Source organism: Semicossyphus pulcher, unplaced genomic scaffold, assembly GCF_022749685.1.
Source record: "Semicossyphus pulcher isolate SPU_LCO1_2020_fin unplaced genomic scaffold, fSemPul1.0.p SCAF_2, whole genome shotgun sequence".
Taxonomy (NCBI): Eukaryota; Metazoa; Chordata; class Actinopteri; order Labriformes; family Labridae; genus Semicossyphus; species Semicossyphus pulcher.
Genome location: NW_027211693.1, coordinates 19,694,727 through 19,720,000, shown reverse-complemented (window position 1 = coordinate 19,720,000; position 25,274 = coordinate 19,694,727). Strand labels below are relative to the sequence as shown.

The 25,274-nt window shown below is 42.4% G+C and overlaps 1 protein-coding gene across 3 annotated transcripts in view; it reads right to left on the bottom strand.

Moving 5' to 3' along the window:
* dock2-like (dedicator of cytokinesis protein 2) overlaps positions 1 to 25,274 on the bottom strand; it is a 97,764-nt gene that overhangs the window by 52,569 nt on the left and 19,921 nt on the right. For all 3 annotated transcript variants that reach the window (XM_069670571.1, XM_069670572.1, XM_069670573.1), the window contains 5 exons: positions 25,131 to 25,265; positions 19,626 to 19,734; positions 19,123 to 19,193; positions 17,222 to 17,328; positions 1,102 to 1,244 (listed from right to left, as the gene is read on the bottom strand). In XM_069670571.1, coding sequence (XP_069526672.1) covers positions 1,102 to 1,244; positions 17,222 to 17,328; positions 19,123 to 19,193; positions 19,626 to 19,734; positions 25,131 to 25,265 — 565 coding nt within the window. The remainder of the gene's footprint in view (positions 1 to 1,101; positions 1,245 to 17,221; positions 17,329 to 19,122; positions 19,194 to 19,625; positions 19,735 to 25,130; positions 25,266 to 25,274) is intronic.

The following is a 25,274-nucleotide window of genomic DNA, read 5'->3' as shown; positions in this document are numbered from 1 at the left end:
TGATCTTTTTTTTATATATACTTTATTGTGTCTAGATAAAGTTTAAACAGGTGTTTTTGCTACTAGGAGTACCTCAAGTGACTCTTCTTTCCCACGGACGTTTCATTACATCTGTTGAAAGCTCAACCACAAACCCTCTGTAGAAAGCTACTGATAACAGAGATCACTAGCTGCCTTCAACTTGAAAAGAAATAAAGAAACAAAGTTACAATGCATTGTAGAGAGAGGAAGAAATAAGAACTTGGAAATATCCTCAATAGAAGCTGCGATCAAAGTTTGTAATGTTAGATGCAACATAGAGCAGCAGGTTGTCCTTGAGCGAGGTCAAAAACATTCATACTGTCTATGAAGACAAAGTAGAAGAAGTGCTGCTGGGTCTAATCTAACACGGGCGCTCTTTGGAGACTTCGGGTTTGCTGTGGTTAATTCATCTTGTGAAGGGGTTGTTGCATGGGTGGAAAAAACTCAATCAACAAGTGTCAAATGCAATGTTCTTTTTTTTTTATAGAATTATAAAGTCTTAATTTCACATGGTAAAAATAAACTTTTAAAATAGCCGACCAACTTGGAGTGCCTTGGATTGTTTTTTGACCGACATTGCATTTTCATCCATGTAATGACCCCTTCACAAGATGATTTATACTATAGCAAATATTGTATTTTAAGGCTTATTTATGCCCAGCTGTACTTTGCATTAACATACAAGCTGCACCTAGTGTTCAAATGTCCCAAACTTAAAGCCTGGTTAAGAAATTAAGTGATTCTGTTTTAGTTTAGGGATTTTATTTTGAAAAGAAAACAAGAAGTTTTGATTTTGATTTAACAGGGTGACACTGTTACTTTAACAGAGCAAACAGTAGCGGAACAAAACGTGGCCATGGTTTAAAACATGATCAATAATATTGATCAAACTGAGCAAATTAGATATAATATCAACCTGTTTCAAATAAAGAACTGGTACCTTCTGCAGTTTAGGGAAATAAATCACTGTTTGAGGAAAATCAGTATGTTAACACATTTAATTGAGCAGTTTGTAAACGACTCAGATATCACTGTTTTCTAATTGCATATTGGATGTGAGAAACGATCTGTGTGACTCACCACATTGTCCCTGCTGAGGACCTCCAGAATGTTGTTGAGCAGCTCCAGACTGTTTCTCCTCTCATCATGAGGCCCATCAGCCATACTGATCAGTGCCCCACTCAGCTCCCGCAGCATCATGGGTAACAGCACGTCACGGCACTCTGTGGAGAAACGAATATCACACATGGTGACAACTTTTATAGGCAGTGCACAGTATTATAAACACGCACACACACTGAGTGTAGACTGATTATTCCTTCAACTACAGGAAGTAAACTTCCCAGTCAGTAAGATAAATCGGATGTTGTGAGACAGCGAATGCGAGAGTGATGTATTATTTACTTCTTTTGGGCAAGGCCCTAAAAGATAAAAATGATTTAAGAAGTTGAGACACAAACATCAACAGTCACAACATCAACATTTACTTTAATGTGATTCCTCTCTGAAAAACCCTTCAAAACCTAAAGCCCGGACCCTTACATCAATTGGCCGGCCCAGCACCTGAGGAGACAGCTGTGCCCACGGAGCTGTGAGTAATGATGCCACTGCACAGTGAGGAAGAAACTCAACCCTAACCCCAGACTGCACAATGGAGTGACATCAATCAAGTGTCTATTTACAGTTCCATGCATGTCTGCTGCTCCGTCAGCTGCAGAGGCGACACATCAATCAACACGCCCTAATGTTTCCTCCTTCCCATCCCTCTTATTAATCCTCATTTATAGTTCATTCATGTGTTCATTTGGTCACATAACGCATCAGCAGAAATTACAGCCGTGAAAGATTATGTTTAAGTAGAACAAAATAAGGGGCCTTTTTTAAACCTACTGTACTTGAAGACATCTTTAGGTTTTTCATACAAGTACACCTGTTGTTTAAGCACTTTATAAATGCTTTATGGAAGTTAAATGGCCGCAGCTCTTCTCAGCGAGTTCCCTAAAGTCATTCTAGGAATTAAAGGAAATCACTTAAGGACCTAAGTAGAAAAGTACTCAAGTGGAAAGTGAAGAAAAAGCAGATAAGAGTAAATTAAAGGATCTATATGAGACTTGAGCTTTCCTAATGCAGTGACCATCACAATTTCAAACAGTTTACTTAACCCAGACAGATAATTGTGTTTATTAAGTGCCCTATAATATACTATAGAGGGAAAACAATCTAATATATCTAACCATCTACAAGTATCTTCTTAGCAAAACGGTTGACAGCTTCATTAAGACGTCTTTAAATTCTTCAGTTTGCTGAAAACTGGACACAGTTAAGGGAACAATAACGATGCCATTTGATGATGTGATGAGGAGACAAGGCACGCTGTAACAAATAATTCAAGTCATTAAGTTTTAGATTAAATTCTCCTCTGATCTTGTTCAGATGACAGCAGAGCTGTGGCCAAATTACCAAAGACAGTCACAGTCCAAGGCTACGCTAAATTGATTGAAACACACTTTATTACAGAGAGATGAAATTATTCACCTCAGTGTCAGGTATAAATGATTATCAGTCAATATAAAGGGTGCTGTAAGGTAAAAAACATGTATAATATAGGAGACATATATGTGCAATGTAACCTCAACCTATATTTTTCATGTCTTCTCTTGCCTCCTCCCATCCTCCTCCTCCTCCTCCTCCTCCTCCTCCTCCCTCCCTCGTAGCCGCAGGTAGACAGAGCCCATTAAAAGCTCATTTGGGCCGATCCTCGTTAGCTCCATTATTAACTGAGCCAAGCCTCTACGCCTGCTGAGCGGACCCTCACCACAACATCCACTCCGTCACACAAACAGGCAGTGAGGGGGGGAAAGCATGAGTCACTGGATGCCCCCTGTGACTCAGACTTCAAGAGAGAGTGGGGGGGGGGCTGCACAGGTATCTTAGTCTGTTTCATGTAATTTTTAAAATATAACTTTAATATTTATTGTTTGTGTTTGAATGACAGAGCATGAAACAGGGTCCCTTTAAAGGGATACAGGATTGTGTTTTAGATGCTTCCAGCTTTGTTGGATTTAAAACCGTGCTAAGCCTGTTTAATCCATCAAAGCAGCAACTCATCATCTTTTGTGCTTCCAGATCGGGGAAACAATGAGTTGTGTTTTATAGCAATATTGTCCTGTGAGAATTAATCCATTTCCTTTCTGGGAGCTGGATGTACCGTTACACTTCCACGGAACTCCATTCCCCCGGTGTAATGACCTCACAGCCACCTGCTTCTTTTTTCTATTGATTCACAAAACAAATCCAGCTGAAATTTTCAGGCGCAACATGTTCAGGGGAGAGGATGTGAAGCAGAAAGGAGGTGGAGGGGAGGCTGTAGTGTGAAACAATGTGTGCTTTTTGTTTTTACCGTGTCAGGAAGCCACCGAAATGGAAAAATAACCAAGTCTTGAGGTCTAAGTTAGCCTTAACCCCTCGTGAATGTGCAGGAAGACAGAAAAAGACATTTGCAGAAGCTTCTTGCACTGCTCATGGAGGAGCTTGTCACATTCAAAACAGGAGCGATCATGTGCACAAATACTTTACAGACTTAAAGTTTTTCACATCTAAAGGGCAGACATGCACCGAGCCTTTCGATCAGGGGTTTTACATTGGAAGATCAGCTAAGAACATTTGGCAGATTACATCAAGTTGCCGACACAAATTTTGGGTTAGGCGGATCTGTCGCACATTATCCCACCTCTGAGCCAACAAGCAAAGCGCCCGTTAAAAAATGAGAGAAACGGTGAAGACGATCAATAGGAAGTTAGAGATGGTGCACAATAGAGATTTGTTGGACAAAAAAGCAGCAAACAGAACCTGAAACAAGCTGTAGCTAGTTCCTAAATAAAGCAAACTTTAAGCAACAGTCAGGTGAGCCGACATTCAGATTTCAGTACGTGACTACGCCCTTTAACCTGATCTGTACTATAGACTGCTGCAGTGATTTTCCCCAGTGACACACTCTACTGGACTCTAGTCAACCTTTACAGACCCTGCTGAGAGTAGAAGAGTATATACAGTCACCAATCTGAATAGTGATAGAAAACAAGCAGTCGCTTGTGCTTTTTTAATACTCTGTGTATAACCTGTGCTCTTCTGGGAGCTTTTGTATGCAGAGTAAAACACTTTAGTTCAGTCAGCAACTGCTTCTCATCTTAAAATTCAGGACTAGATTCACACTAATAGCTTGCTCATCTCCAGTATCCTGCTTTGGACAGGTCTGTCGGGTGTCTATTGTCTGTTTTGATTTGACTAACTTCCTCCTTCCATTCAAAGAGCCTCTGCGGCTTCTGAATATGTGCATCAGAAATGAAGAAGTACAAGCTGCCTCCGGACTGTGTGGCTGATGGTCTTCTCTCAGTGATGCAGAACAGCACCTTTAATTTTGCAGGTATTCTTTGCACCTTGCCTGGCCTGGAATAACATCAGAATGTTAATATCTGCTGCTTCAGCCTGAATGGTAGCTTTCTCAGAGAGTTCTTTGAACTGCAACGTGGTCCTCCGGGCTTTCAGTCTTGTAAGAACAGCAGCTACTATGGAGCGCTGCTTCCCAGGTCATCCTTTAAGAGCATTGGAAATGATTGCTATTTCAAGAAACACTTTCTCTGGGGCTCGGCACTATAGCAGACCATAGAGTCCCTCCTCTGTGAAGACATGTGGATGTTCCTACAGAGAAAAAAACTTTCTGGCATACTTATGAGTAAATTCTTTTTTATCTTTTTCATAAAATTAAACAAATAATGCAGCATCAGTGGTCCAGTCAGCATGAAGATGCCTCCTGCAGTTTCTTCTCACTGTTACATACTGTGAATAGAGCCACTTGAGCTCAATTAAGTGGGATTTTATGAGGTAAAAGGTTGAACTATCTGTACAAATACGCCCTAATGAAGCTGCATGCACTTTAACAAGCTGTTGCTTGCAGACAAAATGCATTTAATACCTTAGCACAAATGCTGTGTTGAAGTCAATCCCCATCTTTTCCGATTCAGTCTTTTGCGTGTTGTTTTCCACATTGTTTTTTCCCCCCTCTCTGCATGTCCTTTCACACCTTTCCTGTTGATTCCCATTTCTTGTTCTTCTGTGAAATCAAATGAACTCTACTCCTCAAACTCAGAATTTCTGGTTAAAGTCTTTTCTCCAGAAGTTTGCAGTAATTTGCAACCAGCTAACCTTTACAACCAGTCCCCAGTAGTCTCAGTTCCCCATCTTCTCAATAAGTTAAGAACACTACTACGCATTTAACGCTGTAGATCTGCTGTGGCTTGAACCTTTCACACAGAACTTCCTCTGGGCTGCTTTAAATCCGGCATTCTAGTTAGGATTTGCAAGGTCTAACCCCAGTCATGGCCCTAATCTTATAACCCTTAAACCATTTGAGGTGTGTTTGCTGGAGCTTGCTTTAGGCTGCTTTGTAAGAACGAAGCCTAAAAAGAGAAGCTGCCCGAGAGGCTCTACTACGGACGGGTTGTGGCAGGGGAGAAGTAGAGGAACTGTAGAAAAGGCACCAGAGGAACGAGAGAAAGAAGTGGTTGAACTTGCTTTTAACTCACATTTGAATGAATTTAAAAACATTTCCAAACCACTTTGTAATGGAAAAGCCCAATTTGACACAGACATAAAAACACACTTGTGACGAGAATTAGCATTAGTAAACAGACCAATGGTTGCACACTTGTGTTTTGATGTCTATGTTGTTATTTTAGTTGCATGTTAGGAGTGTTAGCCTGCAGAGCAACAGTGTAGTGAATCAATTCAGTTGTGCTGTGGGAGAAAGCCTCAGACAAATGGAAATCAAGGTCTTGGGGCAAACATTGAAATGCATTTTAACTTGTTCCTCATCTCACTTTCACCGTGCGTGTGCACATACACACACCTTTTCAAAGAACTAGAAACACACACAGGAGCTGACGCATAAAACACAACATATTCAGAACGCACACTGACAGAGCTTCAAGTACTCATCTATATTCAATTGGAAATGTCTATTTATTCTAGCTGAAACCTCAGCCTTTGATTATTAATGCCAATGTGTGCTTGTGTGCCCAAGTGTGAATTGTCCTTTTTGTGTCTGATTTGGTTATTTACCGCTATTTGATGTGTAAGAGCCGGAATGTCTTTGTGCCTGAGCGAGAGCGTGGTGATGTGTTTGGGTTACCAAGTTTGTGAGAGCAGACAGCCGCCACCGCTGGCAGGCCACCACGCAGAGAACGGCTTTGATGGCTCAGCATCCAGCTCATCCTTTTCTCTGCCCCATTTTTTCATTTGACAGCCAAACACAATAAACTATAGCACATGCTAATGAGAAGCAATCTCACTTTGTAAGAGGCATGTAAATCAGAGGTGTCTCTCTATCTTCCCCTTTCTCTCCCTCTCTCGTCTCCCTTTGCATGTCGTGTCTTGCTTTCGGGAAGCCGGAGTGATAGAAAAGATGATAATGAGGAGGTTTGGAGGCACAACGACAAGTAAATCTCCCGCTTTGAGACGGGGCTGGGACAGAGCCAACTGTCTTCCCGCCCGGTGATGACTAAATATCTCTCTCAGCAGGTTTTTCATCTTTCCGTGTCACCGTGGGTGTCTCCTCTCATCCACTCTCCCCCCACACTTCATTTGTCTTCCTCCGTCCCTCCTCACTTTTTCCTCGCTTCATCGTTGAACCCCATTAGAAATTTAAGACCGAACATTTTCTCCGCTCATATCTAGGCTGGGCCTGTCTGATGCCACTTTTTTTAATCGCTGGTCCGATCTGATGTGATGGTAAAATATGCTTGACACGTGTGATTTGTAAAAGCAAGAAAGCTGTCTGAAAAAGGTTTAGTGCTGTAATAACTTATATAGAAACACATAAAATCTTCCTGCCTGTGGGAATGAGTGAGTGAGTGCTCTCCCAAAAGTATAAGCAGATAAGTTTCAGATGAGAGAGTGCTCTTGTGAATGATGGTGATATACAGTGGAAGTGATGCCCGAGAGTGCATTTTTTACTGAGATATTTGCTTTGATGCTGATAAGAGCTGGCACAAAGAAAAATACATAGTCAGCAAAAACAGAGTAAACACAATCAGTAAAACAGTAGAGTGTGCCGTCTTGAGTATAGTCACTTTTCCTTATGTTTACTCTTAAAGGAGCAATTTGCTCCTGAAAAAAGTCGCTGTCAGTCAAAGTTGGTGTTCTCTGTAATCGATAGAAGCAATAATATTTGAAATTGGCGCCATAACTGCGGAGAAAGTTGTCTAAACAGCTCGTGGTTTCGCCCGTTCTACATTCCTACAACACCCAGCGTGTATTGCGCCCTTCTTCTGCCCCCCTCTGAAAGGAACGGCCCAGCGAGAGACACCGGAGTGAAATACTACCTTTTTTACTGCAGGCAATGGCTCAGAGCGGTACAAATACGACGAGAATGTACTGGTGGGTCTTCTAAAAAATCTTCAGGTCTGCAGTCTACATTTCAAACCTGACGATTTTGAACGAGACATGACATCGGAGGCGGGCGTCCTAGACTGAGGAAGTGTAGTTTAGCGAGCTCCCTGGCCTCCGCTAGATGACGCGTTTTTACGTAGTCTGGCGGAGGTTTTCCAGGGCCCATTGGAGAAGCAGATAGTATCCTCCAAAGCCACAGAGCATAGAAGCATAATGGAATTAGCTCCCCATAATAACATGACATGACTGAGGTTGAAAATCGGCGAACTGGCCCTTTAAGTATACAAATATGCACAAAAACAGATCAGAACTCATTATAATAAGAAATTAGGAACAATACACACTATGTACGTGCTCTCTGTTTACCATTAAATCATAGAAAAATTCTGTTGTTACTCTTCAGATAATCCCTTCAGTGAAGCCTCTAGAAGCAGCTTTTATCCATTTTGCCCTCCAATTCAAACAGCAACTAAATTATCTTTGCCTTTCTTCCCACCTGTCTTAGTCACCGTCACTGACTCACCCTCTAATTGCCGCCCCTCATCTCCTCCTCTGCTCGCTCTTCCACATGACTACTAAATTGATTGACCAATTAGTCTGTCGCTAGAGTTAGTTGCTACTGCGTTTTGAACCGCAGCAGATCAATGGTAGATGAACGCCTTGTGGTGAACCATCTCGGTGCGTTGACTGATGGGCAGACTTATTCTCAGTGTCCTCTAATGGGAAGGTGATATATCACGAAGCTGCTGAGCCAATATCTGATTTCAGTTATTAAATCCTGCTTTGTATTTGTTCAGGTTGGATAAAAGGGAGATTGTGATATGTACACTCCACCTGTAAATCTTTACTCACTTATTCTTTACATTAGCTCCAGTTTAGCGTTGAAGTCATTTGTTGTAGTATCTTCTGTTATTGCTGCTGTATATTGTCCCAGCGTCCCACAGGGGATCCTTAAGCTGTAAGGAGTCACGGAATTGTTACTCTGCCGTAACCTCAGAGACACAACAGAAAAGGGCTGCTTAGCCCTGCTGTGGAAAGTCAGCTATTGACAACAACACGCTGTCGTGTCAGGTTAATCCTGCCTCGCATCTTTACTAAATGACTCTAATGGGTAAATGTGTTGATACTCTGACTGCTGTGTCCCGCTGCTGTCCTCGTCTGCATTCTATTTCCATCGGGATCAACCCACAGACACGAGCCTGGATCAGAATTTCAATGAGAGTGCGAGACAGAGGCATTTCCCAAAATGATTAAACTCCATTCACTTTGCTTCATTAGTCTCATCAATCCTGCTTTTCCTCCAAACTGCATTCTCTGCAGACTCTGAATGAATGACAGACGCTTCCTCTCTCCCTATCATTAAACCTCTGGCTGCTCTAATGTAAACACGGCTATTTTGGGTCAGCCTGCACAACAACTGTCAAGAATAATTTCTGTCAGATGGCTCCTCTGCTGTCAAACACCCAAACACACATATTTACTCCCAATTTATATTCATAATTTCCTGATAGGTGTGGCAGACAGTTTGTGCTGCGTTTAAGGGAGTGCGCTCTCTATGTAGTTACAGTAAGGCGTGACATGAACTTTAATGTGATGTAACAGAAGCTAATGCAATGTAACAGCATAACATAATATACAAGAGCACAAACAGCAGGAAGTCAGAGAACAGAAGAAGGAACGGGGTGTGAGGTAAACAAAGACTGTAGCTCATCAGGAGCAGAGTGCAGCAGAACAGAGGAGCTCTTCAGAGACAGCCGGGGGGTACGCGCCAGCCGTATGACGATAATGTTTTCTATGATTCACACGTCTGTCTCTTAAAAATGCTGTGAAACTACTATATAGCAGATGGGCACATGGGGGCTTTCAGGACCACCATGCAACCTGTTACACACATATGAACTCACACACCCTGAGCAGCAGTAAAGCTGACAGCTTTGAAATTACAGCTCAACCAGCTGCTTTGAGAAGGCTTGAAATACATAACAACAAAAGCAGGTCCCTTGTGGTGCTGACAAACACATGCTTACCCTCAGGGTAACTCTCACATATCACCACGTCTTATCTCACCACTATTAAAACCAGAGTTTTTTATATGAGCTCAGATTAAGTAAAACATTAACACAGCCTAATTTTACTTCAGACCACATCCACCCTACTCACACTTCTGATGTTGACTTCAGGGTGGGAAGCTGAAATAGTATTAGAAATGTTGGACTGCTGAATTCCAGTTTGTCATTCATACAGTATAGGTGGTAACGTGTTACAAAGTAATCCGTTAGACTACCTTTGTTGTAACGAGTAACGTAATGCGTTACTTCTGCAATTCAAGTAATCTGTCATTTAGTTACTTTTTCATTAAAAGTAATCCATTACTGAAAAAAATTGATCTCCCTTTTCTTTCCCAGAAAATCCCCAAAGCACTGTCTCTGTTTGTCTCCTACTCCTCGGCAGGTAGCAGTTGACAGGTGTGTCAGTGCGCATGCGTAGCTAGCTATCTCAACGAGCGAGATGGCAGAGAGGACAGCGTTTACTTCATGGAAATATTCCCATTATTTTGAGGGCGAAAGGAACAAGAACATGACGGTGAAATGTAAGTTGTGTCTGGAGGATAAGTGCTTGCTAGCTGTGAAGAGCTCTTCATCTGCAGCTCCACCACACTGGTGGGACTAGGAGCCCATATTGTTTGCATTGAAACAGCTGTGCCTAATAGTGTATGCCACAGCCCAGTTTACTGTCAGACTGTTAGCATAATAAAGAGCTGTAAAGGTTATATTGCGTCTGTCATTCCTGTTATTAGGCTACAGAGTTACAGATTATGGGCCCTAAACGAGACTTCGCAATGACAGTAGATACATTCAAAGGTAGACGTAGGGTAGGCTACACGCCGGCCTGACAATATGACGTACATGCACAACGAGTTGCAAAGGGGTTTTAATATTTGGTAATGCAAAAGTAATCTACAAGTTAATTTTCTCAGCAGGTAACACAGTTATGTAATGAGTTACTTTTTAATGACAGTAATTTTGTAACTTAACGAGTCACTTAGAAAAGTAACGTTACCCAAAACTGATAAACATATGAAACTGACAATTGTTAACATTTCACAGCTCCTTGATTGATCATCATCTGATAAAACAATGCACAGTGAAAGTATTGAGGTTTATTAGGACAGATTTTCAGGTTGAACAAAATATATAATAACTCATTAGCTAACATGAGTTAGACAACAGCTAATGTTAGCTTAAACTTCCTAGCTAACATTAGCCTTAGCTAGGAATTCATGCCTCCCTATTATATCCTGTTACACAATCAAATGGTAATGTTAGCATTCAGCTACTCCTTAGCTGACTTTGACATTAGCTAGGAAGTGTCCGAATGCTAACATTAGCTGTTGTCTGTAGTAGCTAATGTGTTATCAAATATGTAGTTTAAACTTGAAATACTGCCCATTGTCGCTCTGGATTTTCACTATCAAAGTATTTTAAATTGATGATCACTCTGGAGGCTGTGAAATGATAATGAGTTGTCAAGTTTCCATTTTAATGATATATGATATATAACCTAGAGCATAGCCGAATTATATTATAGCAGCAATTAGCTTCCCACCCTGAGAGTAACAAAAGGAAAATGGCCGCCATGTGAATATGTTTAATGGAGATGTTAAAGAAGTTAAATCTAGATCCATATCCTGCTTAGAAATATCTTTGTCATCTAAAGCTCTCTCAGAAGCCAGACTGGGAAAGCCACATTCAGTATCATTATGTTGAGGCCTAAAGTGACCTGTCACTAATGCTGATTGGTAGGGAATGTACTGACAACCGAGATCACTCAGCACTGATTAAATCCTGACGATTAGAACTGTGCTGTACATCACTCATCCATATTCATCAAGCTCTGACATGCATCTGTTAAGTAATCACAGCAGCAGGGGAAATATACATTGGTGTGAACAATGTAAACAATACTGTATAATGCGCTGCAGCAAAAGGCAAGCAATTAAAGTAATGAGATTGCTGCTGTTTCAAGGGGCTGATCAGGAGGATGAATTAAAAACACTTTTACACTGGAGACAATGGAAGCTTTTCTGCTTTATGGTTTATTTTGATGCCATTTCATAGAGATATCGAGCTGTAACACTTGATCTTACAAGAGCGCTGCTCCGAAATGTACCACAGGACGGGTTACATGACTGCAGTTTCTCCAGCTGTACAGATGGAGGAGGGAAAAGGCTAAGAAAACACAGAGGGTTAGTGGATTGAATCAGGGACTTTGACCCGCTTTGGGAAATGAGTGGGCAAACAGTATGCCGGACTCATCCCTTTGTCCTTCTGCTCTTTGCTCCCCCTGATCTCTCGTGTTTTTCCACTTTATCAGTGTCGATGCTCTCAATCTGTCACAGTGATTGCCGGACGGCATTATAATTTGCCTAAATTGAGCCATAATGCGACTTGTAAATTTAATTTTGTCGCAGAACCAGATTAACAGGAAGCGCATGTGTATCTGTGCATGTGTGCCATGCCGTGCGTGTGTGTATTGTGCGTCACTGTGTGTATACGATATGTGCTTGCCAAGACCCATAATCCCAGGAGCGTATGCTGAATAAATCACAGTATTTTTGAGCAAGGGGGAAACAAAATCCAATCCCTTCAAACACTGCCCGTTGATGCAACCTACAATACATTTTAATTTCTGCTGATGCTGACCAGTGTAGTTTGCTGTAAACAATGTCTTCTTGGTTTTATTTTCATGTCAAGGTTTGTACCAAAAAAACTCCTATAAAACACGGGGTATATTAAACTGTGCATCTTCCCTATATAATACACAAACGAGGATCATTTCTCTTACGGTAAGAATCATACTGTGCATAGTTATTGTAGGCTTATGATAGGCTAGTTTTGCCTTTCAAAGTTTGCACTTGACCTCATTTTCATCTATTTCCCAACAGAGAACAGAGCTCTTAGACAGCTGCAGAAGTCTCTGCATTTTTCTCCGGTCCCGAATCTCAAAGCACTAACCTGTTTTACTGGCACCTGGCGCTAATGCTTTCTTCTTCTTTTGTTATTTAATGGTGGTTAGCAAACAGCTTTCAGATGCGCCACAGCCACTGTCTGGCGGTAGCATGACATTACAACCAGGGGTCAGTAAAATCAATGGAAAAAATACATTCTGATGAGATAGTTGTCTCATTCACTGTCTCAACTTTCACTCCTACGCTGACGACACTCAACTCTCTCTCTGCAACAAACCATCCACATAGCTCCCCCCTCAATCTCTTCTCAACTGCCTGCACGAAATAAAAAACTGGATGTCATCTAACCTACTCAAACTCAACAGTAATAAGACAGAGCTCATGGTTGTGGGTCCCAAGGCGCTGCTCTGGAAGGTCGGAGATCTGCTCTTCTCCGTTGACGGCTGCTCCATCTCTCCATCCCCCGAAGTCCACAACCTCGCCGTCATCCTAGACTCCACCCTCTCTTTTCAGGCTCACATCAAATCGGTCACCAAATCTGCTTTGTACCACCTCCGTAACATTACCAGACTGCAGCCATCACTCTCTGACTCCGTTGCAGAGGCCTTCATTCATGCTTTCATCACCTCCTGCCTGGATTACTGCAATGGAGTCCTGTTCGGGGTTCCCAGCAAAGCCCTGGACAGGCTCCAGTACGTCCAAAACTCAGACGCCAGGGTTCTCACCCGCACCAAACCCTGGCAGCACATCACCCCCACCCTCATCCACCTCCACTGGCTCCCTGTCAAGTCCCGCATCACCTATAAAATCTTCCTCCTCACATACAAGTCTCTTCATTCCCTTGCCCCCCAGTACCTAAAGGACCTCCTCCATCCCTATACCCCATCCCGGAGTCTGCGGTCCTCAGATGCAGGCCTGCTCTCCATCCCTCACTCGCCTCCAAACTGTTGGGAACCGAGCCTTCAGTGTTGCTGCCCCCACCCTCTGGAACTCTCTGCCTGCAGAGATCCGCAACGCCACCTCCCTGAACATTTTCAAAAACACCCTTAAAACCCATCTGTTCACCACGGCCTTTGGACTATAATTTACCACCTCTTTCTGCCTGTTTGTTTGCTTGTTTTGTTCGGTTGTCTGTTCGCTTGTTTTGTTCTGTTGTCTGTTCCTTATTTACTCTGTAAAGCGCCATTGGGTCCCATGAAAGGCGCTGTATAAGTCTAAGTTATTATTATTATTATTGTTATTATTATGAACTTTGATTTCTTATAAATTGAATATTCGAATAATCGATATTCATGACCCATCTCTACTTGCAAATTTTTCAGTAACAGTGCGTGAGGAACAATCAAATTCTCATTATGTGCTGCTCATTATGCAACTCTAAATAAATCAAAAAGAATTTGAGAAAACAAGCAATTAAAATAGAGACTAGTTGCATTGCTAATGACACTTTAAGAATCCAATTACCACAAAGATTGTTGTATCATGTTTTTATCTTTTCTTTTACTTCTTAAAAAGAGGCCAATGAATTCAGAGCTTCTAAATATACAGTAAAAAAAATAATATATGCTTCCCAAGATCATTCATTCTAACTCTTTGTGAAACATGAGCAAGCAATCTACTTTCTCTCTCACACATACACACACACACACAGGAACAAACACACATGCCATCTCCTTCCATCACCTAACCTCCCCTGCACTGTCACAGTGGCTGACATTTTTCCCTGGAGAGTGAGCTTGGCAGGCGTGCTCAGACAGTCAGTCAGACAGACAGACAGACAGACAGGTAGGGTTATTAAATATGTATTGCAGTGCAGTGATAGGACACCGGGGGCCATTAGCTTTTATAAATATATAATTTAGCTCTGCTGCATATTTCAGCGTCCTGGGCGAATGGCACCATAGCATACAAGCCCTCTGATTAGCATCCCAATGCTAAAATGCATCTCAATTAGACTGAGTGTCAGCCCTCATTTGGTGAGGCAGGGATCGAGATGGAGAGGACCAATGTATAAATGAGCGAATAAATAAATGACTACTATGCCGGAGGACGTGTGTGTGTGTGAGGGGGGAGCAGAGGAGGGGCTAGCTATCGCCGACTAACAGCATGCAGGTTTCCTGATAGATTGAGTGTGAAGCAGGCCTTAAACTTTAATCACTTTTGGACTGTTTAATAGCAAAACAAGGCCAGTCCCTCTTTCTCTCGCTCTTGTATTTTACAACTCTCCCCAAGCTATTTAGTTTTCTCCCAGCACCACCATCCACCTGCTCTCTCCTCTCTCTGTATCTGTCTAAATTCCCTCGTTTCCTCTATTTCAACCAGCCTTTGTCTCTTCCCCAATGCTCTGTCATCCATCTTTCCCATCCGTTTACTTATCCCTCTGCCCCTGCCCCACCTTTTGCCAAGCATCATGTCATGTTTCCTTTCTTCCCGGTCTCAATTCCTTTCTCCAAAGAGTCTTCCCATCTGTTCTTTTTTTCTCCGTCACTTGCAATTTATCTCCTCTATTTTCTATTTTACATTTATAGCTCCTCTTTTAATTCTTATCTCCTTGGTTTCTCCGCTACCTCTGCCTGACTCCATATCCATCATTATGATATTTGCATTTGAGTTTTATTCCTAAAGGAGACTTCCACCATTTAAAAATGATACTTCCAATGACTCCTGGCATGAATTCAAAACACTTTGCAAGGTAGGACTGGAGTAAAACTAATTTACAGAACTTTGAATGATTGCAGGACAGTCGTCTGCTTCTCACATACTGACCGGTGATTCAGGGGTCTTTCTTTGCCAAAAAAAATTCATATATAGCCTTTTGGCATAACGCCCTACATTTCTGTGATTTTTCTCTTTATCTCTTTCAATCCCCAATCGTTCCCTCTACAGTTACTTTCATCACTTTTGGCCCTCTTCCCTTCCTCTCCTGGTGACAGAGTGTGACTCTGAGCATGTTGACAGCTAGCCAGTAGGCCGAGCTTGTCGTCAAGACCCCTGGGGAATCAATCATCTGAGCCAGGATCAATACCAGAGGACCGTATCCTGGACCGGCTACTGACTCGGCTGGCAGAGACTGACTGATGAGCCGACCCACTGCTACACTGGGCAAAAACAACATTAAAGGAAAGTGCACACATCCATTTAGCATGCACCACTGCACAAACACTGAAATGCACAAATACACTCAGACCAGGATATGATGTCATAAATCACTGTGAAATTAATACATACGAGTGTGTCTGCAGGTTGTGCATGAGAATGCATTCATGCACACATGAGGCAACGCTCATGATGTGACTAAACCTGTCTAGCAAGGCCCAGCATGTATCCCATCTCAGACCCATTTCTGTCTCAAACTAAATTCCGTCGACCACAATCACTTACAGTCTTTTCCCATTTCTTCCTTTTGCACTGCAGAGGCACGATTATGGGCCCCCTTATCAAGTCTGTGTTATACAGCAGCACAACATTACCCCCCTCTATCCATCACCGTGGTCCTTCTCGGGGGGAAAGCACCACTTATCAGCCCACTACAAGCGAATTAGACAGACATAATAGGGCTGAACAGAGGTAGGGGGTGAACTCAACTGGGGTAGAGTGTGTGTGATCATTGATGTGAAGTGAGCACTTTAAAGGTGCGACACAGACAAACTCGTGTGTCCGCAGCAATTATACCACATCTAGATAAAACCACTTTAAACTAGAGCGAGCATGGTGTGAAAATTGACACACTTAATGACGATTGAGCTGAACACACTTCCTGTCTTGTCTGCTTTAAGCATTAAGCGATATCACTTCTTCTCCAGTCGGCAGTTACCACCTGTGACTTTAATATAGATAACACCTATCTTTCTTTATATTCACCACCAACACCTGCTGAGGCGTGAATGTTGTACTCATTTTCAGGTTCATGGACATTCTCAGTCTGGATGGAGGGTGAATATCGGCGCTGCAAGGACAAGAAAACCATCACATACTGCCAGTGACTACAAAATATATGTTTAGGTTGAGGTTTTTTTTTTTAGCCTTAAGACTGTTTAATCTCAGCACACAGGCCTGGAAGTGACCTTTAGCATTACAGAGGAGGAGGGTATTAATAGGTGCCACTTGTGCTGATTGTGGTGTCTGACTCGGGTCCAGTGCACTGATTGTAATGCCAGTGGAGGTGAATAGTGCAGCGCTGAAGTTGTGTTACAGCATCAACATCATATTGTTTTCTTTATCTCAAAGGAAAATAGGCAACTTAAACTTCATGCCTTTATTTGAATGCCAGCTGTAGCAGAAGACGAAAGACTAACGAAATTATGTAATGTGTCAAGCCGAGTCTCCTCTATATAACTGGACGGGACTGTGTGTGTACATCGCAGTAAACCCTGAATGCATAACATCAGTATATTCCTTCTCCATTTGGCTGATGCTTTTATCCAGAGTGCTTAACTGGATTGCCCTACAGGGACTGGAACATTACCCCTGCAGTATTAGCAGCACACTTCTATCCACTGTGCTGTATCAAGATAAAACCTTTAAGGCAGAGAACTCCCTTACTGATCATTAAGTACATCGGGAACAGCTGTGTGCCCGGTCATGTTGCTGGGCTGCACCTACTCTCTGTATAATAGACCTTTTAATGTGATCCCAACCTTTAAGTGTAAAGCAACTAATGCTTTATAGGATTTCACACAGAATGGGTCTGCAGCGGTTTGTCTCTGATTGGTTCCTCACACGGCCGTTTAATCTGCTACTGGTTTCAGTGCTGAGGAGTGAAAGAGGGGGGAAAAAATGACACACCTTGTTTCTGGAAGAGTCGGCTGCTGACAATTTCTGTCATGGAGGCAACTTTCTGTTTCTGGAGTTTCTCCGGGGGGATGCAGGAGTAAAAGTCATGCAGCAGCTGACTGGAGAAAGAAAGCGAGAGGCGGTGGAATAAAAAATCAGCATTATACATGAGGAGCAACAGGTCTTTTGTTTGAAGAAGAGCACAATAAATAATCAAGAATAATTTCCTACGGATAATCGCACATATGAATCTTTGATACATTCTCTCCCTGCACTATTTATTTCCTCCATGTAATTGATTCAAAGAACAAAAAAACAACCATATCTCAGTAAGTCAAGCTTTAAACATCGCTCCTTTATGGTCATAAAATATGCAACAACCAAAAGCAAAGGTTGGAACAGAGCGCTCCACAGACACAAGCAGAGCGGTGAACGCTGCATGAAAACAAATGAGCCGAAGCCCAAACACGCTTTAATGAAGACACAGGTTTGAGTCATCCTCCGCCCCAAATTCAATTTTATAATAATTAAACAGCCTGGTTGCAAGCCCCGATGCCACTTAGAAAGATTGAATGCTCAGAGCATGGCGAACCCTCTGTCTTCATTTTTTTTATCTGTCTCTCACTTTGTCTTTGTCTACTCAAATTATGCCACAAAGGTTGTGCAAGCACTTTCAGTAATGGCATAAAAGAATAAAATGCAGCACCTCTGCTCCCAAACTCGAGCACAACAAAAAGGTTTGTAGGACTTTTGATGTGCGTAAGCTGGCACAAGGACACACCGGGGCACAGAGGCTCAGAGCAGACTTATCACGCCCACTAATCATCTGAGCTGAATTTAATTAAAACCCAAAATGTCAGACTATTCCCACATGGACATGCAAAGGACACACAGAGCAAACAAAACGCATGCATAGCTGACAATGTATGCGCTTGTACCTCTCTGCAGATCACACTACAGGTGAGTTTACAAGGTAGGAATGTGACTGCTCAGAGGCTGAGACAAAGCTTTGATGTCCACCTCGTGCACGGTGATTGTAATTCACACAGCTTGCTTTTGGAAAGTCTGCCCGAGGCGATTCTGATCAGGAATGCAATGGGGACCTAACTTTCAAGTTCAGATGGCGTGGGTATGTTTGCGCATGTGTGTGGAAAGAGAAGACGAATGACAGGAAGTGAGAATATGTGCGTTGAGTTTTAACTCTCTGACCCTCATCACCTTTCTGACTGTGTGCGCTGTCTCGTGTCTGTGTGTGGCTGGTGTTAAAGGTAGCACCTTCGTGATGCTGTGTTGACATGAAGCCACTCGGGAGACTGGAGTGGCAGATAGGGATAATCCACAATCACACATATACACAATCCAGAGCACACACCAGTCACTGAGAGGTGAAAAGAGAAATTATGGGGACGAGACAATGGGTCCGTGTTTGGTCGGAGGACAGACGAAGTGCCTGACTTTTCTATTAAAAAAAAAAGAATACACACTGAGGTCATTTCCAGCTTAACAGTGTATTTCCAGTATGACTCTGGGTCAAAGAGAGGTTAAACAAGCCATTCTGACTCATTTTGCTCTTCGGGAGGCTGAGAGTAAAAGAGACGAGGCTCAAATGGCTTTTGTTTGATGGTTTCCTGGAAATTGTCATTCAGTCAGGGAGCACGCGGAGGTGGTGCAGAGAGCGTGTCCTTGTTTTTATTTCCATTTGATGAGATTTTTAACACCTGATAAAGAAGGTAAGGCTCGACCAGGATGGAATGTGTGGCGGACAGAAGGATGAGGGTCACTGAGCAGAGCCAAGAGGAAAACCAGAGCTGAGCTGAAAACTTCCATACATCCGCTCTGTCACCGTCCCTGACTGAGGGACCAGTGTGTGTGTGTGCGCGTGTGTGTGTGTGTGTGTTTGAAGTTGAGCTTACCTGAGGAGTTTGGCATCAAACACTTTCTCGACATCATGCAGGACTGTTGGAAGATACTTTAGAGCAGCAACCTGATGACACACACACACACACACACACACACACACACACACACAAGTGAACAGCATTAAGTTACAGTCATGATATCCTGTGGTAGATGCGGGCAAATCGAAGGTGACTTTGCCATCTCTCATCACAAGTGTGGGAAAAAAAAGTGTTTTTCACAGGGCCACTCGTCTGTCTGCCTAACTTTTTGTGACTCCATCTGTTTGAGCGTCTGCCTCGGTGTAAGTAGTAAGAATGAGAGGAATTAAGCAGCAGAATAGTGATGTAGTCAGAAACGGATTGAGAGATCACATCAGAGAAGTTGGAGCGTGAGGAGGAGTGGGGAGATGAGACAGGTAGATGTAAAAAGAAGAGGCAGAAAAGGGGTGAGAATAATAAGACTATGAAGAGGAGTACTGCTGGTGAAGTACAGGTGCATGGCGAGTGTGCGTGATTACCCTGAGCAGCAGAGTTGCGGTGTAGTCAGTTCTCATCAGGCTGTTGATGGACTCAAAAAGCCTCTTCAGCGACTCCTCAAACTCTTCCTGCTCCTTCCCCTCGTACAGCCTGCAAGGAGCACAGGAGGAAATTAATGGAAATGAAACAGGAACAACGCACAAGTGCAGAAAGCGAGAAAGCATGAGACAAAATACTGAAAACATTACGTGACATAATTAGAAAAGGAGACGGAGAGTGGGAAGAAGGATGCAAGAAGATCGAGGAAGGAAAACAACAGGAGAGGATGAATAATCAATGAGGTCGGGGAGTGGAGAGAGAGAAAGTGTGAAAATAATGAAGCAGCATAATGACAAGAAGCTCAAGGTGGATGAAAACACGAGGGAGAAAAGGCCTTCTTTGAACATTTACTTTGAAACAATTGTTAAATTATCATTTTATAAAGCATAAAGGGCAAAATAATATCTTGTAAATGTTTTAATTTTTAAACTGTAATATGCAAAACGTAACTATGATCCATGGTCAAGGTTTAGATCACAATATATCTTGTGCTTGTCATTGTTTTTACCCTTTTTTATCATCTGCATTCATTATGATTCTTATATCTAGTTAATTTATGTACATAAGCCAATTTTACCAAAGCATGTACGTATGGGATGGTGCAGTGCTTGCTAGAAGGTTCAAATCCCGGTTCAGATGTAGGGGGACCTTCTGTTTACAGTTTGTATGATCTCCCAGTGCATGCGTGGGTACTCCGGCTTTTTCCCACAGTCCAAAGACATGCTCATTAGGATAATTGGTGACTCAGCCCTGTGATTGACTGGCAATCAGTCCAGGGTGTACCCTACCTCTCGCCCAATGACAGCTGTGATAGGCTCCAGCAGCCCTGCGACCCTGAACAGGACAAGCAGTATAGAAAATAGATGGATGGATAGATGTATGTATGGAAGTACCACTATTAACTAACACGTTTTGGAGGGTCTTGAAGCCAAGTCTCACATTTTAAAACGAAACTCTGTTTTGCACTGACTCATCCCTGCTATACGTACACTAATGTGTTATCAATTGAGATGGTCAAGTACAATAATACAATATATTGACATGTGCTTATCTGGTATATAATAAGTCCCATTTGTCCTTAGATATCAACTTTTGACATATGCTATCTCCATAACTCGTTCTTTCTAACCATCAACTGGTTTTGTTCTGCAACTTTTTAAACATTCTTTTTATTCTTAAAACATCAAGCGACTCTATTGTATGTAAATCATTCTGCAGCAGTTCCATCTCAGTTTAAAGTGATCCAGAGACTGGTAATGATAATGTTTTTTTAAGTTATCCTCATCAAGAAATGGGGAATCAAATGCGTGGCTGCAGTTGCTGACATCTCCTTTCAAAAACATGGGTGAAAATACATCCATCATGAAGGTGCTTAATTGCACTATAATGCTTTAAGACCATGACAGCAAAAGTCAAACACTGTTTAAGTGATTGTAGAGCTACACTTGTAATTCAATGCGCTACATCAATTACACTGAAGCTGCAAACCAGTGCAGTATTATGTCGACGATGTAAGACTAAACATTGATCAGAGCTGACAGATTACAACAATTCTCCTCTGAATTAGCAAAAAAACTGGTTTATCTTAGTTGCCGCAAATCACATCACATACAAACACCCACACATTCCTCTATCATCACTTCAATTTCTCCACCCCGACAAACTTTTCTCTCATCCATCACTCCGCCCCTTTCCTTCCCACATCTTCCCCCCTATCTGTGTGTGATTCAGTGGAGCTGTGCAGTTGTTAATTACAATAGAAGTTAGGAGAGCTGAAGGGAAGGATTAGCATGTGGCACACGGCGATTTTAGCGTGTGGGGGGAGGGATTAGGCGGTAACACACAGAGGTATTATCGCTGGGCTCTTTGCAGAGTACAGTTATGATTACAGACGCATTGTCCAGCTTAATCCACCGGCCCTGTCTGTGCATAAATAACTTTGTGTGTATGTGTGTGTCTGTGTCTGTGTATGTGTGTATGCATACAGAGAGAGAGAGAGAGAGAGAGATGATGTCTAGATGTGTCAGGGTCAGTTCTGGTGTCATATCACCAGGTTGTGCACTCACGCCACACATATGCACTCACACTGCACTAAAATAGTTGTGTCCCATTAGTACAGTATTGCATGTCACGGCCTGTGGAGTACTTCTTTAATCCAACTCTGATGATAAAAGTGGAACTAAAATGACCGTAGGCTCTTGCTACAACTTATCTACACCCACACATGCACACACACAATCATACACGCGCACTCAATACCCACACATTTGCACAACACAAATACGTCAAACAAGCTCAGCAAATTAATACTGCAGACAGATGGAGGGGAGAGAGAGGGATGAAGGGATGGCAATCAACAGGGGGAGGAGCGGATAGGAGCGTGTGACACTGGGGAAAAGCCTTAAAACAAAGTACAGATTTGGATGGCAGAAGGAAAACACTGAAGGAGAACAAAAAGGCAACACTAAACATGCCCCGTGTGAATAGGAAATCCCTGTCTGAGCAAATCAGTCACAAATGTCACCTTGTCATGATTCATAACTGCAGTTCCCCCTGGATCTAAAAAACGTTCAATGTTGTAATTAACCACTGAGATACAAGGGCTGCCTCATGTTAGGTCAGATTTTAAATGCTCATGTTTGGCATGTGTGTGCTAATAAGTAGTGAACTATGGAGTCAAATAATGGTCAAAGATTTCAAGCTCGCAAAATAACGTTCACATATGCGCTCAGAGCCTCGACACCGGGCAGAGTCAGTGAATAATACCGCTAGCTGCATGGCTAACTTAGCTCTTGCTCTAAGCTAAGTAACATTGAGCACCCTCACAGGCATGGAGCACTTCCGTTGTGTTGACTGGATCTTGAGAAAGCGCACGCTAAAATCAGTTGCGCCCTGGTTGGACAGTTTAGCTTCCTCTGATTGGATGCTCAGTGGACAACGTGGAGGCACGCTGACTGGCTGGTTAGCTGAGGCGTAAAGAAGGGGTCAAAATTTGCTTTCGTAACTCGTAGCTTGTAACTTCAAGTTCACACATGCAGATTGGAAATTTGTGCGTCTATAACTCAGACTTTGTGAAATCTCAAAGTTGAAAATATTGTGGCACAAATTCTAAGTACAAAAACACAAATTGTTTCTACAGCTACAAAAACAAAACAAACAAATCATACCTGTGAGCACAACATATTTCTACATCTGCAAAACTGCACAAACTTGAATGTGTGAGAACACTTTTTTTTTACACATTCATAAATGTACATACTTGCACGCAAATGTTTTCACATGCACACAAAACATGAAATACAACTGCGGGCTGTAAAATTATTTGTGAACATTATTTTGCGAGCTCAAAATCTTTTTGACCTTCATTCGACTCCAGAGTGAGGTGACCGACATTGCTTGAATGCAGCAACACTAATGAGTTTGCTCCTCTCAGACTAGCAGGAGAAACCTTTTAGGATGTATGAATAGTACAGCGAGTCGCACAATAACCTGGAGTCAAAGGAGGAATCAAATCAGTTATTCATGCAGACAACTAAATAAATATGATAGACCCCTCAGGCAATCAGATGGATTAAAAAAATAAAATATTAACACATTGTTTTATGTGTAAAGCTTGGTATATCTGTATCTGGTGGATTAAATAGAGTAAATTGAGAATGCAACAATGTAATCTGAGCTCTCCCTGTGATGACAAATTTTCCCCATTATTTTAATATAATTTATATATAATTTCTTCATATCATATAAACGTATCTCAATTTGAGATGTCATAAAAATAAGATACTAAATTGGAACGTTCACATATATCAATAACTACAAAAGATTTCATAATCATATTAAGAGATGTCACAGGAAACAGAAGTGATCTCATTATAATAAGATGCTTATCACATTAATGAAAAACAGCTGAATGCAATGTGCCTTCACAGGAAACGGTGTGAAAAACTAAAGGAAGAGGAGTGAAGGAAAAACAGAAGGTGGCACTTAAGGACGGAAATAAGGAGGACGAGGGGAGAATAACACAAAGTAAAAACATGGCAGGTGCTCAGGGGAAGGAAAAAAACACACAACTGAAGAAGTAGACTACAGGAGTGTGATGAAGGCTATAGGGCGTGAAGGCCAGAAGGGAGGTGAAGGAAAGAACAAAATCTGGTACAGCGTGCCTTACATATTTTTGAAGTAAACATCACAAGCTCCTAGTAGAATCTGCATGAACACAAAGCTAGTGTGACAAGCTAATAAATCTTCAATGCTGCCTGTTTAACTATTAATGACTGCCAGTCTTGATGGTGATAAGGACAGAGCCTCACAGATGCAACCTACAGCGCTGGCAGCTGCCTTGAATACCTGATTCTCTGTTGATATGACTAGGCCTCATAGGAGGAGAAGTCTGATGTAAAAACTCGAGATGCAGAGCAAGCTGAAGTTGTCGGCTGCAGGTGGGGCGACAGATAGAGGAGGAGAGAGAGAAAGGGAGAAGGAGAGGGAGATTTATCGGTTCAGAGATACCCAGGGGAGGCTGGGGACTGGAGCTCAGTCAATCTAGGAGCAGTTAAGGAATAATTTGATGCACACAGACACGGACATTTACTTAGACATATGCTTAAACGTGTATGTGTGGACGAGTGCGAACACACACACACCCCCCTACAGAGGCACACACACACACACACTGACCCATTTGGGAAACCGCAGTAATGCATCCCAATAAATCCTCACATACTCAATGAATGAATAAATAAACACACCCAGCACATCGATAAACAAACCCTCCAATTTGAACAAACAAAGCAGATGATGCCCTGTTGAAGATTAACAAGAAAGACCTTCATTGATCAGTGGACGTGAAATGACAAACGTGCTCACACATTGACAGAAATCCCCTCTAAACTCAGTTATACAACCACTCAGACACCCAACAGAGGCACACAGCCAATTACAATCCACACACAAACCTTCCTGTTTAACTAGCACTCAAATAAGCACATGGATGTGTCTTATATATCCGCACATTTGCACACTAACACAGGCACTCTGCACCCACAGACAGGGCACATCCCACAATGTGGATCATGTTTCTCATCTGTCAGCATCAATTTCAGCGCTGCAGTTATAAATAGTGTTTACACTTATCGTATAGCGCAGCTCTCGGCTCAGCACAGTGGGTGTCATAAGTCTCTCTGCAGGAACTTTGTCTGTCTGGTGTTCCCTTGGCTGCCCATTCAGCAGCACTGCCCTTTCATTACCTCTCATCTGGACGCTGCACTTCATCATCAATGCTTATTAGCAACGTTATTGCTGTAATCAGCTCATTTTCTCACAGAGCTGTCAAAAACGATTACGATGCAGTGCCTCTGGTATCTCTCTTTGCATTACTGAGGGTCCAAAAGAAATTATAGCTCATCATCATATTGATCAGTCCACAAAAAATGTGCACAAACACTCACTGGGAGTAGAGCATACGCGAGCGCACAATGAACTTGAAGATGTACTCCAGGGCTTTGAGGGTTCGGAAGATGGGCTCACACTGTTCCCCTCTGCTGGACACGTCCAGATACCTCTTCAACACTGACATCAGCTTCCTGCGAGAG